This window comes from Sorex fumeus, unplaced genomic scaffold (genome assembly GCF_029834395.1).
Source record: "Sorex fumeus unplaced genomic scaffold, SorFum_2.1 ptg000131l, whole genome shotgun sequence".
NCBI classification, from domain to species: Eukaryota; Metazoa; Chordata; class Mammalia; order Eulipotyphla; family Soricidae; genus Sorex; species Sorex fumeus.
This window is the reverse complement of record NW_026606188.1, coordinates 31,351,553-31,367,672: the sequence shown is the minus strand read 5'-3', so window position 1 is coordinate 31,367,672 and position 16,120 is coordinate 31,351,553. Positions and strand designations below refer to the sequence as shown.

Sequence of the window (16,120 nt, the reverse complement as noted above, 5' to 3'; positions counted from 1 at the left end):
GTATCTGGCTTCCACTATAAGCCAGAACTACTAATATCCTAAAAAAAATTTCTATTCAACTTAAGATTAAGTCTAAATCACTTAAATCAAACTGATTAAATTACAGACAGCTAACAGCATTCAGAATTCATTTTATATACTATATACCATTTTGGGCTTCTTACTGATGAAAGTTTGATCTCTGCTTTGTAAGGTTAGTGCCAAATGCTCTCATTTTGGCTAGCTGATTTATTAATACGTACTCTAAATAGGAGTAAAGAGACTGGAGCAGGTGAATTAATTTCAGTAACTATAAACAATATACAAGTAAACTCAAACCACATATATTATGGGGAAACTATCTTTTTGCTTAAGCCCAAGTCTTAACAGAAAAGCATAAGGAACATCAGCAGCATTAAGTACAAAGTTAATTCCAATAGACTGCGATTTTAAATAATGGTACCACTCTAATATAACAGCTCATTCAAAGTTAAATATTTTGCTATTATGGCACTAAACAATGTAAGAAAAGTCCATCTTGACAGAGTAGAATTTTACCTGTCTGAGGTATAGAAAAAAGCTGGAATATTGGCCTGCCTCCGGTAAGTAGGAGAGAAACACCGTAATGCAGATTAGCAGCACTATGGAATCTTGGCCCACTTTTTTTAAGGACTAGAACAAGAAAAAGATCGGATAAAAGGTTTTATATCAAAATACTGACCAGTCTCAAGAATTGCAGTGATATTTTTCAGCAGTGTATATACAAGTAGCTAGTTATCTTTTTTTTTTTAAACACATCTTTCCCAAGCTATTCTTAAATGGATTTAAAAATAACATTTTCCCCTCCGATCACCAACTTGTTTCCACCAAAGAACAGCTACAACAAAATATTAGTGCCCTATTAAATTATCATTCAGTTTTGGCAGAGAAGGACATAGCCTAAACTTACTGCAAAGGGGTCAGCCTGTTCCCAGGAAATGGGCGCTCCCCACGATGCCGGCCGCATCTTCTCAGGCAGTGACTCTGGCACAGCAACCAGGATAAAGCAAATATCCAGCAAAGCTATGGCTGTAGCCAGGACCACCACTAAGCTGTCTCCGTACACTCGCCCAAGGTAGGCTCCAATTGCAGGGCTGGTTACCAAACTGGCAGCAAATGTTGCTGAGACCTGAAAAAAATCACGGTGAATAGATTAGTTAGGTACCTAGCTCCAACACACAAAACTCAGGCTGGTCTGCTGGGAATGTGGGAATGGCTCCAATTAAAAAAAAAGAAAAGGCAACATTTGAGAAAAAATAACACAAGAATAACATGAGGGTGTATGTCCTCATGCATGTATCCATATACCAGACAACGAAAAAACCACACAACAAAGGAACAATTTACACATGTACTGACATGATTGAACCTCAAAAGACTAAGTGTTCAAGAAGCCAGACACGGAGACTACATTTCATTTAAGTGAAGGTCCTGCCAACTACTGAGATAGACAATGGCTTTGTGTCTGCCCAAGGTCAGGCCCTGGAGAGGTTGGGGGCTGACAGAAATGTGGTTAAAACGGTCTCTCCTGGAGACAGTTGAGCAGGACAGCCCTAGCAAATGAAACGCGGCGACACGCGGCGACTTGGGGTCTCAGAGGATCTTGCACCTGAGCACAACTTGGGGCTCCCAGCTGGGAAGGAGGTGATCAATGACCCTCAGTGCAAAGGCCAGGGAGGGATGCAAGGTCACAGGTGCAAGACAGTGAGCTAAGAAAGTCCAATCCGAATGCAGAGGTATCCTGGGCTGGAGAGGTGGCACAGTGGGGAGGGCAACACAGCCAAGCCAGGTTTGACCCCAGCCTCACATATGGTCCCTTAACCCCACCAGGAGAAAGCCCTGAGCACTTCCACACTCCCGGTGTGGCTTTAAACCCCCGCTCTCAACAAAACATTAAGTCATAAAACATTTTTTCTACATCTTTCCATCAGATACAAAGGTGTAGGATAAATACTTACCAGTCCATAAGCCATACTTCTTTCGTGTTCTTGGGTTATATCTGCTACATATGCAAATACCACGGAGAAAGTCACTGCAAAAACTCCAGAAACAGAAATAACAGCGAAGTACCACCTAAGATTGAAAGATAATTAACAAGAAATGGTCAAAACAATGATTATTATACTTCAATTCCACTTACCTCTAAAGTGAATTAAAGAACAGCTAACTTGCTTCAAGTTTACTGGTAATTTATAGAACTGTAGCACTGCCCTCCCGTTGTTCATCGATGTGCTTGAGCGGCCCAGTAACATCTCCATTGTAACTTATTGTTACTGTGTTTGGCATATCAAATACGTCATGGGTAGCTTGCCAGGCTTTGCCGTGCAGGCGAGGTACTCGCGGTAACTTGCCAGGCTCTCCGAGAGGGGCGGAGGAATCGAACTCGGTTCACCCGGGTTGGCCGCAAGCAAGGCAAACACTCTACCTGCTGTGCTAATACATTTATTCAATCACCTCTGTAGAATTAGAATCTGATTCTTACAAAAAGCAAGTTATAGAAACATAGTTTTCTCTCCACCTTCATTTTAAAACTTTGCCAGATGGCTTAGAACAAACCTGGCTTGTTCTTTTGTATAAACACAGCAAGATTAATTCTATAAATCACAGTCACAGATATCAAAAAAATACAGGACAGAACAGGGCTTTTATAGCAATTAAGACATAATGTAGAAATATTTAAAATCAGCTAATGTATTCAGGCCAACTGTTTACCCAACTGTTGAATTATTAGTTGCATAGTTTTTGTTTCAACTAAAAAGAGTAACAATCAAAAGTCATCTCCTAATTTTTACCACAGTAAAGTGTAAGTGTCAAAACTCAGTAAGTAAAGCTAAAGACTAAGTGACTGTGTATTTATGGCAAGTCTGCATACAGAAACTAGCGCGTTTCTGGGCATTAGCTCTGGTTCTTCAGACAGTCAATTTTTCCCCCTTTGTGCTGCTGGTGGTCCTCACACACATAAGACAAACACTCAACCATGAAGCTAGACCCCCTGGTCCTTCTGCTCTTCATATGTCAGCAGAACAACTCAGTCTTCACAGGAAAGAAATCTGCATGGCAGTTTTCTTAAAATTGAGAGGTTACAATAAAAAGTGACCGAAAGACATTTACTATCTAGAAACCTGGATTTCATCATGCATAATTTCAAAACACCTGGCAGGGAATAAAATGTTTCTATTGCAACTCTAATTTAGTTTTTCAAATCAAGCATAATCATTATAAAATCTCCAAATATCTTTTCTTCCATTTTGGTTTCTGAGCCACATCCAGCAATGCTCAGGGTTTTCTCCTGGTTCTGCATTCAGTAATTGCTCCTGGTGGTGGTCAGCATACAATATAGGATGCTGGGAACTGAAACCAGGTCAGCCATGTGCAAGGCCAACAACCTTCCACTACTATAACTCTGGCCCCAAAGTCCCCAAATAATCATTCTACCAGGACTTTACTACTTATCAAATTTTTTCTAATACATTGCTTTCCATAGCAAATTCTTTGCTGCCTCCTACCACTCTCACCTTCTCCTCCCTCCCCCTCTCTCTTCCTCCCTCCCTCCCCCTCCCCCTCCCCTTACCCACCCCCCACCCCCCTCTCATATTACAGTTTGCAATATAGAAACTGAGAGACATTTACTATCACCACACATAATTTCAAAACACCTGGCAGGGAATAAAATCATGTTTGGTCCTTTGTCCACTTTCAGCACACATCTCCCATCACAGAGATCCCTTCCAACCAACACTGTCATAATGGCCCTTCTCTGTCTCAATTGCCCTCTCCCCAGCCCTTGATCAAGGTAGGCTTCCAACCATGGAACTTTTGTCCTGGCCTTTTCCAGAATTTTCTTAAAAGCAGGCAATACTCTTTCATCTCGATGCCTTAGTGTGATGTGAGCAGGAGCCCGAAGACATCTCGGACAGCAAAGAATGGTGGAGCAAAGACTGAGAAGTCCGTTCCCTGGAAATGTAGCCACTTTGGACTGCTCCATCTGGAGAGAGCGACTATGTTCCCTTGATTTTGAGTATTTTGGGTTTTCGTGATACATAACCTATTCCATGATAAACTTTGATTTCTAACTTTCTATCTAAGAAATAAAAACGTCAGTGCCTTATCCATCCTCTGCTAATGTTCTTAGGTGCTTAAAGCACTTCCTTAGGCTCCTGTTCACACATCAGGCAGCAAGATGAGATTGGGTGGATAGGTACAGGGGTAGTAAGAACAGACTGCCTCTCTTTAAAGGAACTCCCAAATTCCCACCAAACATCTGCTAACTAAAAGTTTAACTCTATGTTAAAACATCGTCTTAAAAGTTGGACCATTAAATCCCAAAGTGTATATGCTTCTTAAAAGCAGCATCTAGAGCTAAAATCTTTATCAACAATGGCTTAGTTTCTTATGGCCCACATATCTGCATCAAACAACAGATTATTAGAAGAATAAAGTTAAAGCCTAGAAAGTGAAATAAGGGAATATCCAGAACACAGTGGACAGGAAATGATATCTGGCAGTTATAAACTGAGCATGCACATACCATGGGCTGATCTTCATTAAAGGAATCGGGGCACATGTGAAAAATACTGTTAGCAGCAAGAAGGACTTTCGGCCCCAAACATCAGAAAGAGCACCAATAAGTGGGGCACTGAGGAATGACAACAAACCCTAAAAAAGGGGGGAAAGGGGAAGGGAAGAAAAAAAACGCGTACTTTATGAGTTAAAAATAAACTGCTTTATTACCGCAGAAGAATTTTAAAGACATTTATAAAGTAAATACAGACAACACTAAAATAAAGATACGCAATACTTCTCTAGGTACGACTTCAAATTCTCAAGACTATCTAAGATCAATTCCTGTGCTGTCTGTGCACTACATACGAAATGCTCTAATGAATTCTCAACTATGCTAACTCCAAAGTAGCAATATCAGAAAGCATACATCATTCAGCTAATAATTATCCACATGCTAATTACGTTTCTGAAACCTTGTCAAATGGAATTAAGATTATGTAGGACAATCAAGATTTATCACATTGATAAAAGTTTTATATTTAGGTACTTTTTATATACCAGCACAAGCTGTGTTCCAGGTTCACCAAGAAGGGCCAGGCCTGGCAGTTCTGGGGTGGGGGCTTGCCAAGCTGGACACTGGACTTAGGGTCTCACAAGTTCCACAGCTGTTCTACCACTTGAGCCATATCAGACCTACTGATATATTTTTTTTAAAGTTATTTTCTCTACAATATATGTTTTACTGTTAGTTTACAAAAGCATTCAGAAATCTATTAGGACGTGGTATATTGTTATAAATTATGTGGCTACACTGAGTTATATGTATACGTTATGTATACATATAACTGGCCATACAGAGTGGCCGGAGAGCTAGAGCTAGGGTTAAGGAACTTACCTTCCTGGCAGCCAATGCTGGTTTGATTCCTGGCACTGCATACGGTGGCCCCAGCAATGCCTACGATCACTCCTGAGCTTAGGAATAACCCCAGAGCACCACAAGCTGTGGCTCCAAAACCCCCCCAAATTTAAAAAAATTTAAATGAATCGGCTACATTGAGTCAAATCATATTTAAAACCCAGTTAATTTAAAAAGCACTAAGCAATTCTTCAAGATAACTCTTTATATAAACTAGAGTTATAAAATGGACTAGTCAATAAACGTGTTATAATGAAAGAATGATAATGATATACCCAAGTGTACGGGCATGTGTGTGAACATGTGTACATGTATGTGCAGAATATGATCTCACCTTTACTCCTTGAATTAGGCCATTCATCAGAAATGTATGTTTGGGAAAAGTTTCATGTAGTACCTAAAGAACAGAAAAAGCTCATTCGACATTTCAGTCTTGATAAAAGTTCAACATTTGCACTTAAAAACACCTCCTCAAAATACAGTAACTTATTTAATATGAAATTTCATATTTACATGAGACTATGTATGCATAAGCATTTGCTATGTCGTAAAAGCAAGGAACTGTACACTTTTCATATATCATGTCCTTTATTTCCTCACAATTCTATCAGAAAATTGACAGAGGCCAAATAGCTTATCTGACGGAGCAAGATTATGTAACTCCTAAGTGGTGAAAACTGAAACAGAAAACAGGAAGTCTGTTTTCAAAGTTCAGACTTTTAATCATTTTGCCCTCTCACTGCAACTTACAACTCCTTTAGAGACAGGCAGATGTTGTTTAGGGTAGCAGACTAAGAGAATAAGATTTTGATTCCAAAAGGTAGCTCTAGAAAAATTTCACAAAGAAAATAAAACTGTTACCTAAGAAAAACATGTTATACTATCCTTTCCTGGTTTCAAACCACAAGTGAAAATATTCATCGAGCAACAAACCACTGGGAATTCTAAAAAAAATTAGAAGGAAAGATAAGTGAAAAAGAAAAAGTAGTGGCAACACAATTTTTACAGCCTTTGTAAACGAGTTCTTTGCTGCTTTAAAGGCAACTACCTTTCTTTATTTTTGGCTTTTTGGGTCACACCTGGCAATGCTCAGGGGTGCTATTCCTGGCTCTGCGCGCAGGAATTACTCCTGGTGGTGCTCAGAGGACCATATGGAATGCAAGGGATTGAGAACTTGGGTCCACCACACAGAAGGCAAATGCCCTACCTGCTATGAGCAGCAATGCAGGAAATAAATGCAGGGAAATCTATTCAAGAAGAAAAACTATGATGAGAAGTACATTTCTGACATTTTACAAGAAAAACCTTTAGAGGGATTAGAATAACCTTCAGTTACCCTACTTCTATCAAATAACAAAATTCCACAAAAAATGGCATATGGAAAAAGAGGGGGAAATTTGGAAACAAAATGTACAGCTGTCAAAGAAAAGCATAAGCCTGAGGGAAAATCATGTCTATGTTTGGGAGGCACATCCAGCTGTACTCAAGAGCTTACTCCTGATTCTATACTCCAGCAGTCACTCAGTTCTGGGGGGACCATCCAGAATGCTGGGGATCAAACCTGAGTTGGCTGCGTGCAAGGCATGTACCCTACCAGCTGTATTAATCCCTCTAGTCCAAAATTACGTTTTTGAGGCACTGGTTTGCCTAAATAAATATTTCTCAATCAAGAGCAAGATGCTCTAGCATCTTAGCAGATAAGGGTCAGGAATGCAGCTAGAAAGGTGCAATGCCCAGTTTAGGGCCTCCAATATAAAATCAACCATGGAGCCCTGTATCTACTTTTCTACCACTCATTACTAAGGAGCAAATGACTCAATTGACCAATCATGTTAGAACTGACCAAGATGTTAAGAATCAAGAACAACGTAAGGAATGCCTACAAAAAGTTTTATAATATGCTAGATCTTATTCTAAAGATTCACTTTACAAGTTTTATTCTATTCCAATCACTGTGCTCTAAATTACTTTAGAAATATATATTCCTCCGTTTCCAAAAGCCACACTTTCAGACACGACATTTGGTCCATTTTGAATGTCTCTTTCTGAGTCGGCAACCCCCACACTATCCCTGTTGCTCCTCGGCTAACAATTTTCCCTGATCAAAGCAGACTTCTCCCTCAGGAAGATCACACTGCCTTTCATGGCAATCACATACAGTTTTGTGACAGTCCTTAAATAACAATACTGATAAATAACTTTGCTCTGCTATTACTCAGTTTTGCATGTACTTAATATTTTTCAGCTTTATTCAAACTTACAAAAGAAAGCTACTACAACCACTATCCCAAGAATTTAACATAGTTTTAGTGCCTCCTAGAATGCTTTCATGTAGTAGCATCACTAAATGATGGTAAGGATATGCCCTTCTTTGCAAAAATTGCTATGGGATTTTTTCCATTTGGAGGAGCCTGTGCTCTCTCCTGATCTTTCTTTCTCTCACCTCACAATTCCCTTAAGTAAATTTCTTTAACTCTATTTTGCTACAGACACACACACATATACACACGCGCAATAATATGGGTCGGAGAGAGAGTACTGCATGTAAGGCTTTAGTCCTAAACACCACCTGGTGTGGCCCACCCCCATTTCCCTAATAAAAAAATTTATTAATATAACAAGACAATACCTAAAATTTAGCTCATGTGACAAAATAAAAAAGTCACAATTTCCCCAAAGAAATATAGTAAAATAAGGTAAATAAGACCCATGTTTGAATTTTTAACAAGTCATGAGTTAGAGAAATAGTACAGGCAAAAGGCACTTGCCTTGCTTGCAGTCTACCCTGGTTCTATACTGACCTCCACCAGAGGTGACCCTTGAATAGAAAGCCAGGAATAAGCCACAAGCACTGCTGGGAATGACCCCCAAAACAAAGCAAAAATGAAGAAAAATCAAGACAAACATAAACAACTAATATAAATCAAAACAACTAATATCAGGAGTTTTCATTTGTGAGACACCCTTAGTATCTGACTTTGGGATTTAACAGGAAAAAAACAGTCAATAAATTTTATGGAGAACTTTAACATTTTAAGAGTAAATAGTTATTAAATGCCTTAGAACTAGCTCAACAGCAACGGATGCATGCCATTTGTGTAGAGAGATGCAGGCCAGTCTTGGTCTACAACATAGACAATGCACCTAGCTGCCTGGACCATCAAACACTGACCTACCATTTCTAGACCATAGATTTTTTCAAATATGTGGATATACTTCCTACCATGATATATCCTCATAGAAGGATCACTAACTGACCCCCGCTACAAACCAACCAGCCATACAAGTCCTAATCTACCCACGCCACAGTGTGCAGCTGCAATCCTTAAAAATATCTGCCAGTACAAAATTCCTGTTTGTAGTGAAATCTCTGCTAGTGGGGACTTCACCAGCCTCCCTGGGCAGATCCTCCATACACAGCACAGACTTTGTTCTTGTTCTTTGTGTATTATGAGAACACAGTGTTCTATAAGCTCAGTGAGCTTCAAACAAAAATTACTGCAACCACATAAAGAAATATAAATATTTTTACTTCATTTATACTTCTAAGACAAACACAAATCAAAAATACATTATAACTAATGTGTCTTAAGAGTGGTTAGCAAATAATTTAATTAAGACTATTTGGAAATTTCAAATGCTTAAACAAACTCTAATTTTTTAGCGTTCTACATAGGAACCAACTTAAACACAAATAGATCAAATTTTACCTTCATCTTCCCTTTCTCTTTTTAAATAAATGTTAAGAGCTATGATTCTTTAGCAAGTATCCTTTACAGTAATATTCAAGACACATGAAAGAAATAAAATGGTTCAACGTTAACAGACTTTTAGGAAGAAGGGAACTTGCTCCATTTGCTATCCTTGCTCTACCATGAAACCCACCTGGCCCCTCACCCAACACAAGGGTGGGATTAGGGGAGATGCAGAAGTCCTAAAGACAGAAAACAGAACTGCCAACAAAACCAACAACTACAATCTTTAAGCAAAAAAAAAGTAAGGAAAGAATGGAAGGAAGAGAGAAAGGCAGAAAGTGAGAGAGGGAGGGAGGAGAGCCAGACGCATAGTACAGTGGGTAGGGCGCTTGTTGGATCCCTGGCATCATATAGTTCCCTAAACACTGTCAGGAGTAATTCCTGTGTGCAGAGCCAGGAAATTGATGCCTGAGCACTGCCATCACCAGGTCACTGTCGCTGTCCTCCCATTGCTCATCAATTTGCTCAAGCAGGCACCACCAGTAACGACTCACAAAAAATTGTGAGACTTGTTACTGTTTTTGGCATATCGAATATGTCATGGGTAGCTTGCTACGCTCTGCCATGCAGGCGAGATACTCTTGGTAGCTTGCCGGGCACTCCAAGAGGGGTGGAGAAATCAAACCCCTGCTGGCCGCATGCAAGACAACCGCCCTACCTGCTGTGCTATCACTCCAGCCCGCGATCACCAGATGTAACCCCAAAAAATAATAGGAAACAAGCAAGCAAACGAGCAAGCCTTAAGTCACTAAAACCTGAAAAAATCCAACAACAACAAAATTCTCACATCAAATATACTAGTTCTCAGGCCAGAACAACAGCCGGGAGCATCTGTGGCCTGCAGTCCAAACAGGTTGGATCCCTGACACCCACATGGCAACTCCTCAAAACCGCCTGAGCAGAGTGAGGAGTAAGTCCTCAATAATGCTGGGTGTGCCCCCGCTCAAAAAAACCCAAAAAAATATGTTTATAGTTGATAGAGAAGAAGATAAAAGTCCAAAAAACTCTGATGGTCTTAGCACTGTCCTCCCGTTGTTCATCGATTTGCTCGAGCAGGCCCAGTAACATCACCATTGTGAGACTTGTTACTGTGTTTGGCATATCGAGTACGTCACAGGAGCTTGCCAGGCTCTCCGAGAGGGGCGGAGAAATCGAACCAGGGTCGGCGGGGCCGGCCGCATGCAAGGCAAATGCCCTACCGCTGTGCTATCACTCCAGCCCCCGATGGCCTTATTTAAAGAAACAGAAATGGCAAATATGGGGGCTACTGAAGTAGCAGAGGGGTTAAGGTGCTTGCCTTACACATGACTGACCCCGGGTTAATCCTAGCACCACATAGGAACGTCCAAAACTAACTACCAGGAATGATCCCTGAGCAGAGCCAGGAGGAAAAGCCTTGAGCACCACAAGGTGTGGTCTGGGGCACTAACACCAAAACCAAAGCAGCAACAACAACAAAATAGAATTATAGGATATATAGAAGGGTATAAGAAGTATACAGACTTACACATGTTTCTACATAGTTTTCTTTAATCATATTTCAGCACTTTGCTATTTCAATGCCCAAAGGCCAAGACACCCGAACAAAACAAATCTAAGGAATTAGAGACGATCTAATCTCTACAACTCAATCCTGGTTGGCTTCAACTTTGCCTTAATTCTCTTCACACAAAAGAAAAGCATGTATCACAAGTAACATGTTTACATCAGACAAGAATTAGCCAAAAAAAAAAAAAAACCCCAAAACCCTGAACTTAATATTAATAACCCTGATGTTTGCCTCACAGGCCATCAGTCCCAATCTGACCCCCAGCACTGAGGGAGCCTGAGGCCTGCCAAATGTGGTAACACACACCCCCCCAGCCCACAACATTTACAAATTTATTCAAAAAGGCAGTCTGAGTTTTAAATAATCCAGTAATGATAAATTATAAAGAGTTATGAATGATTATTCTCCTTGAAAGCCACAGCTCAATCATCTTGCCGCTTTAAAATCCAAGTATAAAAAACATGTCAGAGTAACTGTTAAGATAACCATGGGGGCCATCTTGCTATAAATCAATAGCTGCCAATGATGTTACAGTGCTTGTCTAAAACAATGTAGCCATGCAGAGGAAAAGGGGAAAAAAAAATCCCTCCACATAAGCATCCTTAATTTTTCTGACTAGAATTCAATTCAGTAGTTTTTAAAAAAGAAAGCAGGGGCTGGAGCAATAGCACAGCGGGTAGGGCGTTTGCCTTGCACGCAGCCAACATGACCAACACAGGTTCAATTCCCAGCACCCCATATGGTCCTCTGAGCACCGCCAGGGGCAATTCCTGAGTGCATTAGCCAGGAGTAACCCCTGAGCATCGCTGGGTGTGACCCAAAAAGCCAAAAATAAATAAATAAATAAATAAATAAATAAAAAAGAAAGCAGTGCACAAAGGCACTTTCCATTGGGGGTGGGGGGGGGAGGCTGGGCACACCCAATGGTGCGCAGGGGCTATTCCTGGCTCTTTGCTCAGGACTGAACTGTCAGTGCTCAGTGAAATATACATATGCCAGGGAATCTGAACTGTGCTCAGCTGCTAGGCAAGCTCCTTAACCGCTGTACTCTCTCTAGTACTTCCATTTTTAAACAACGATGGTTCAAATACGGATGCTGTGGTTTACTATCGCACTAGCAAGCGAGTTGCTTAGCTTTTCCCAACTTTTTCTCATATGCATTATGTAGTTTTGAGGATTAAAAGTGATAATATAGTTAAGGTGCTTAAAATGTGTCAGGAGCAATCAACTCTATGAACTATTTACTAGCACAAATCTCAAACACTTTAACTACAGGATCAATGATCCATCAGGCAGATTTATGAATGAAATTGATAGTGGATTATAAATAGCACACTGGAACATAATAAAAGGCAATATAAAGGTGTGAGGTCACACAGTTATCACAGTAACTCAGTAGCCCTGACATCAGGTTATTACACTATAATGAAGTTACAAATGTCACAATGAACATGAATCACCTTAAAGCTCCAACTCAGTGTACTTGGGTTAACGAAGGCAGAAAATGTGTATAATCATTTAAGATGCTGACACAGAAAGTGTCTTTTAAAAAAGGTTTTTAGAAGTCTTCACTATTTATTTTGAATTGTTTTTGAGTCACACCAAGCTCTGCTTTTAAGTTCATTAAGTAGCATGTCAAGTATAAGATAGTACGAAAACTTCTGAACCACATTAAGTCAATAAAAATGGGGGGGTGGGGAGGTGCGCAATAGTTGTTAATTTTCAGGAAGTTGTTAGACTTTCAGGAAGATGCTGAGTGTATTCCCCACCCTCCCGGAAAATAAAAATAGGTGATTGGCCAGATAAACTGGGAACCTCTGCTCTACTAGTTGTACAAGCTGGGTTGTGAGTTCTGTAACGTCCCTCCTCTCAAGTGTCCGTGCACGCTGCTACCGTGATGCCCGCTGACCTTATGAAAGGTGCTTGGGGACCATCTGCGGTACCAGGGACTGCACCTGGGTCAGCCATGTGCAAGACTAGCACCCTATCCACCCTAGACCGCTGTATCTATCTCTCTGGCCCCTGAAAATTAATGTTTGTAAAACTAGTAACTCATTAGCGGTAAATGTGCTGTTGCTCCCTTCATAAAACAGGAGAGTCTCTATCAAAACAATCAAAGCCACAGTATAGCTATATTTCAGAAAACTATTATGATAATTATACTAATCTGCATGGTTTACAAAAAATGGTGTAAAAAGTAGCAATATATTATGAATTCTCTTTTTAGAGTACTTATGAAGATATTCAGATATCCATTTTACATAAATATGGTACGCATCCATGAAACATGTCAAAAGTAGAAATACAACATATTATAACTAGCTTAATATACTTATATGATTCAGTATTTTAATATGAAGTTTTATATAGCAAGTTCATGAAAAAAATAAAACTACATCTTTAAAATTCTTCTGAGATTTGCTGAGCTGCACATTTACCCTAACTGAACATTTCATGACAGAGACATGTATGTTAACCACTTCTTCATTTCATTACTTTCACCATTTAAACCAACTGGAGGAAACTAGTCATCACCTGAATTGCTTAATCAGGCAGAGAGATTTTTCCCTAAGATTTTAAATAGAGGAATAGTAAGGTAAGGTAAGGTAAGGTAAAGGCCCTCCCGTTGATCGTCGATTTGCTCGAGCGGGCCCAGTAATGTCTCCATTGGAGACTTTGTTGTTACTGTGTCTGGCATATCGAATACGTCACGGGGAGCTTGCCAGGCTCTGCCGAGCGGGCGAGATACTCTCGGTAGCTTGCCGGGCTCTCCAAGAGGGGCGGAGGAATGGAACTTGGATCGGCCATGTTGGTTTTGTGCAAGGCAAACGCCCTATCGCTGTGCTATCGCTCCAGAGGAATATTAATCAAATCAATTGATTTGATTTTTTTTTACCCAAATATTCAGCGCTATGGGTGATCTGGAAAATACTTTTCCAAATTCTTGGCCTAAACTAAAAGAACTGCTTGAGTGAGTGTAGTCTCAAAATAATGCAGTGATCAGGATGATGGGCATCATCTTTTCTACACCTGCTTTAAGAATCCTTTAAGTTCATTCTACCCAGGCAAAGTGTTTGTGACCTTGTTTAAATACATTAACAAAAATCACACACATGATTCACCACATAAATTCTACATAAGGGAATAGGTAAGGCCTTTGCTTTTCCTTTGACTTTCCCTTGTTTAGGAAAAAAAAATTTTAAAGCAACAACAACAAAAAGCAGCAAAATACAGTAACGAAAGGTTAACAATACTGGTTTGAGTCTTATCATGGGAGGGAAAGGGGGCTCTCAACCCACGAAACTGAGAGAAGCAAAGATTACTTACCACCAAGGTGGGTGCTGTCAATAATCCCCAAGCAAAAAATTCCAAAAAGATGACAATAACCGCATGATAAACACTAGGAGAACCTATTCCTTGAGGCTGCAAAAAAAAAAAAAATTTTTTTAAAAGTTAGTGATGCATTTCAAAATTACTAACAATGACAGCAATAGTCAATAAATGTTCACTGAAAATATGTATTATCAGGGCATTATGTCAAACAGCTGAATACAGGAAGAGGGAAACATACGTGTGTGTGTGTGTGTGTGTGTGTGTGAGAGAGAGAGAGAGAGAGAGAGAGAGACGGAAAGCTCGACTTCCAGGAGGAAGTTTGAAGAATATGAAGGCGTTACCCAGGAGCAAGGGGGCTGAGAGTGACCGTCACGGCAGCAGCCCGCAGACACTTGAGGGCAGGGAGCGTGACAGAACTCACGGCACAGGTTGTACAACTAAGAGAACAGAGATTCCCGAATTTATCTGGCTGATCACCTGCTTCTCAGGGAAAAAACAAAAAACAAAACCCTGTCAGTGCCTTCCTAAAAGTCTGCTTTAATGAAAATTAACAAAAAACTATTACACACCCCTCCCCTGCAAACTGTCACTGACTAAATGTGGTTTCATATTTGACATGCTATTCACCCACCCTCCCATCAAGTGTCAATATGCCTCCACCACAGTCCTCAAGTCCCTTCTCTCCCTATACTCGCTTCTGCACCTTCAGTTCATTGTGGCCACATCTCAGGGTTCATTTCCCTTGCTTAGTCTCTTTACACTCCATGTATGAGAGGGAGTTTCTGGTGTTTCTCCCTCCTCCTTCTTTAAAAAATCTTTTAAACTTGTTTTCATGTTTAATATTTTTAGTTCTCTTTTCCTTTCTAACTCTCTTCACTTGCCATGATACCCTTCAATTCTATCCATGCTACAGTGATCCACAGATTGCATCTTCTCTTTAAGCTGAGCAATATTCCATGGTACACATATATGCCACAATTTCATTATCCACTCATCTGCTGTGGGCTCTTGGGTTTTCAGAGTTTTGTTGCGGTAAACAAAGCTGCAAGGAACGCAGATGTGTAGACGTCCTTGGGGATTCATGTTTTGGTGTTCTTGGGGAAGAGTCCAGGAAGGGAAATCACTGGTTTATATGGGAGTTCTAATCATTTTCTGTCCATTTCTAATCATTTGGAACTACTGGAAAGCTACTCTAAGTGTACAAACATAAAGTGTCCTGCCAGCTCTACCTGCGGCTTTATCTGGCTTGTGGATGGCCACAATGTCTCCTGTGGGGAGACTTCACCTGCTGAAAGAGTGAAAGATGAGTGAGAGATGACCAGCCTTGTGTTGAGGGGCCTCCAGTTCTGAAGGCAAGTGGGAGCCACTGCAGAAAAAGTTAAGACCCATGATCTGATGAAAGTTATTAATCATTCTGACAAAGGAACAGCCACAGATTAAGCCTAAAACAACCGAGGCTGTGACAAGTGCTGTAGCAGTTATCAACATGAATCGGGAATGACTATTCAAATACAGAGGCTAGGGAGGGAGCTCTGGAGAGAGCACACATGCTGAGCATAGCCCAGGTCCTACCTCTAGCTCTGAAGGGCCCCCAAGAAGCATCGTTGTGGCCCAAGCATGTCACTGGGAGGCCCTCCGCACCAAGCACTGCAAAGAGAGACCCCCATCCCTCTCCACTCTCAGCACTGTATGCCCTTTAAAAACAAAAAAGTAGTAGTTGTGTGGGCCACAGAGGGTTGCTCTGCATCCTGCTTACCCTGGTTTGAATCTCTGGCACCACATATGCCCCTCCACTCCCGTCCTCCCCTCCAAGTAATGCCAGGGGTTACTCCTGAACTCAAGAGCCAGGAATAGACCCTAAGTACCTGAGTTTGGCCAAGTCTCTCCTGTCCCCAAATTCCCCCAAAAAGTAGAGACTGGGGCATGGTACCTAAGAAATAAAGTAAAATTAAGTTTAAAATATTATTAAGGCATGTCTTACGAATAGGCTGGAGTAGGGGGCTGGAGCAATAGCACCATGGGTAGGGCATTTGCCTTGCACGCGGC

The 16,120-nt window shown here is 40.7% G+C and overlaps 1 protein-coding gene across 1 annotated transcript in view; it reads right to left on the bottom strand.

Annotated features, from left to right (window-relative positions):
* Positions 1–16,120, bottom strand: part of MFSD14A (major facilitator superfamily domain containing 14A) — a 37,281-nt gene that overhangs the window by 11,665 nt on the left and 9,496 nt on the right. The window contains exons 2-7 of the mRNA XM_056106538.1: positions 14,069–14,164; positions 5,772–5,834; positions 4,547–4,674; positions 1,977–2,091; positions 929–1,147; positions 538–651 (exon numbers count right to left, since the gene is read on the bottom strand). Of these exons, the coding sequence (XP_055962513.1) occupies positions 538–651; positions 929–1,147; positions 1,977–2,091; positions 4,547–4,674; positions 5,772–5,834; positions 14,069–14,164 (735 nt within the window). The remainder of the gene's footprint in view (positions 1–537; positions 652–928; positions 1,148–1,976; positions 2,092–4,546; positions 4,675–5,771; positions 5,835–14,068; positions 14,165–16,120) is intronic.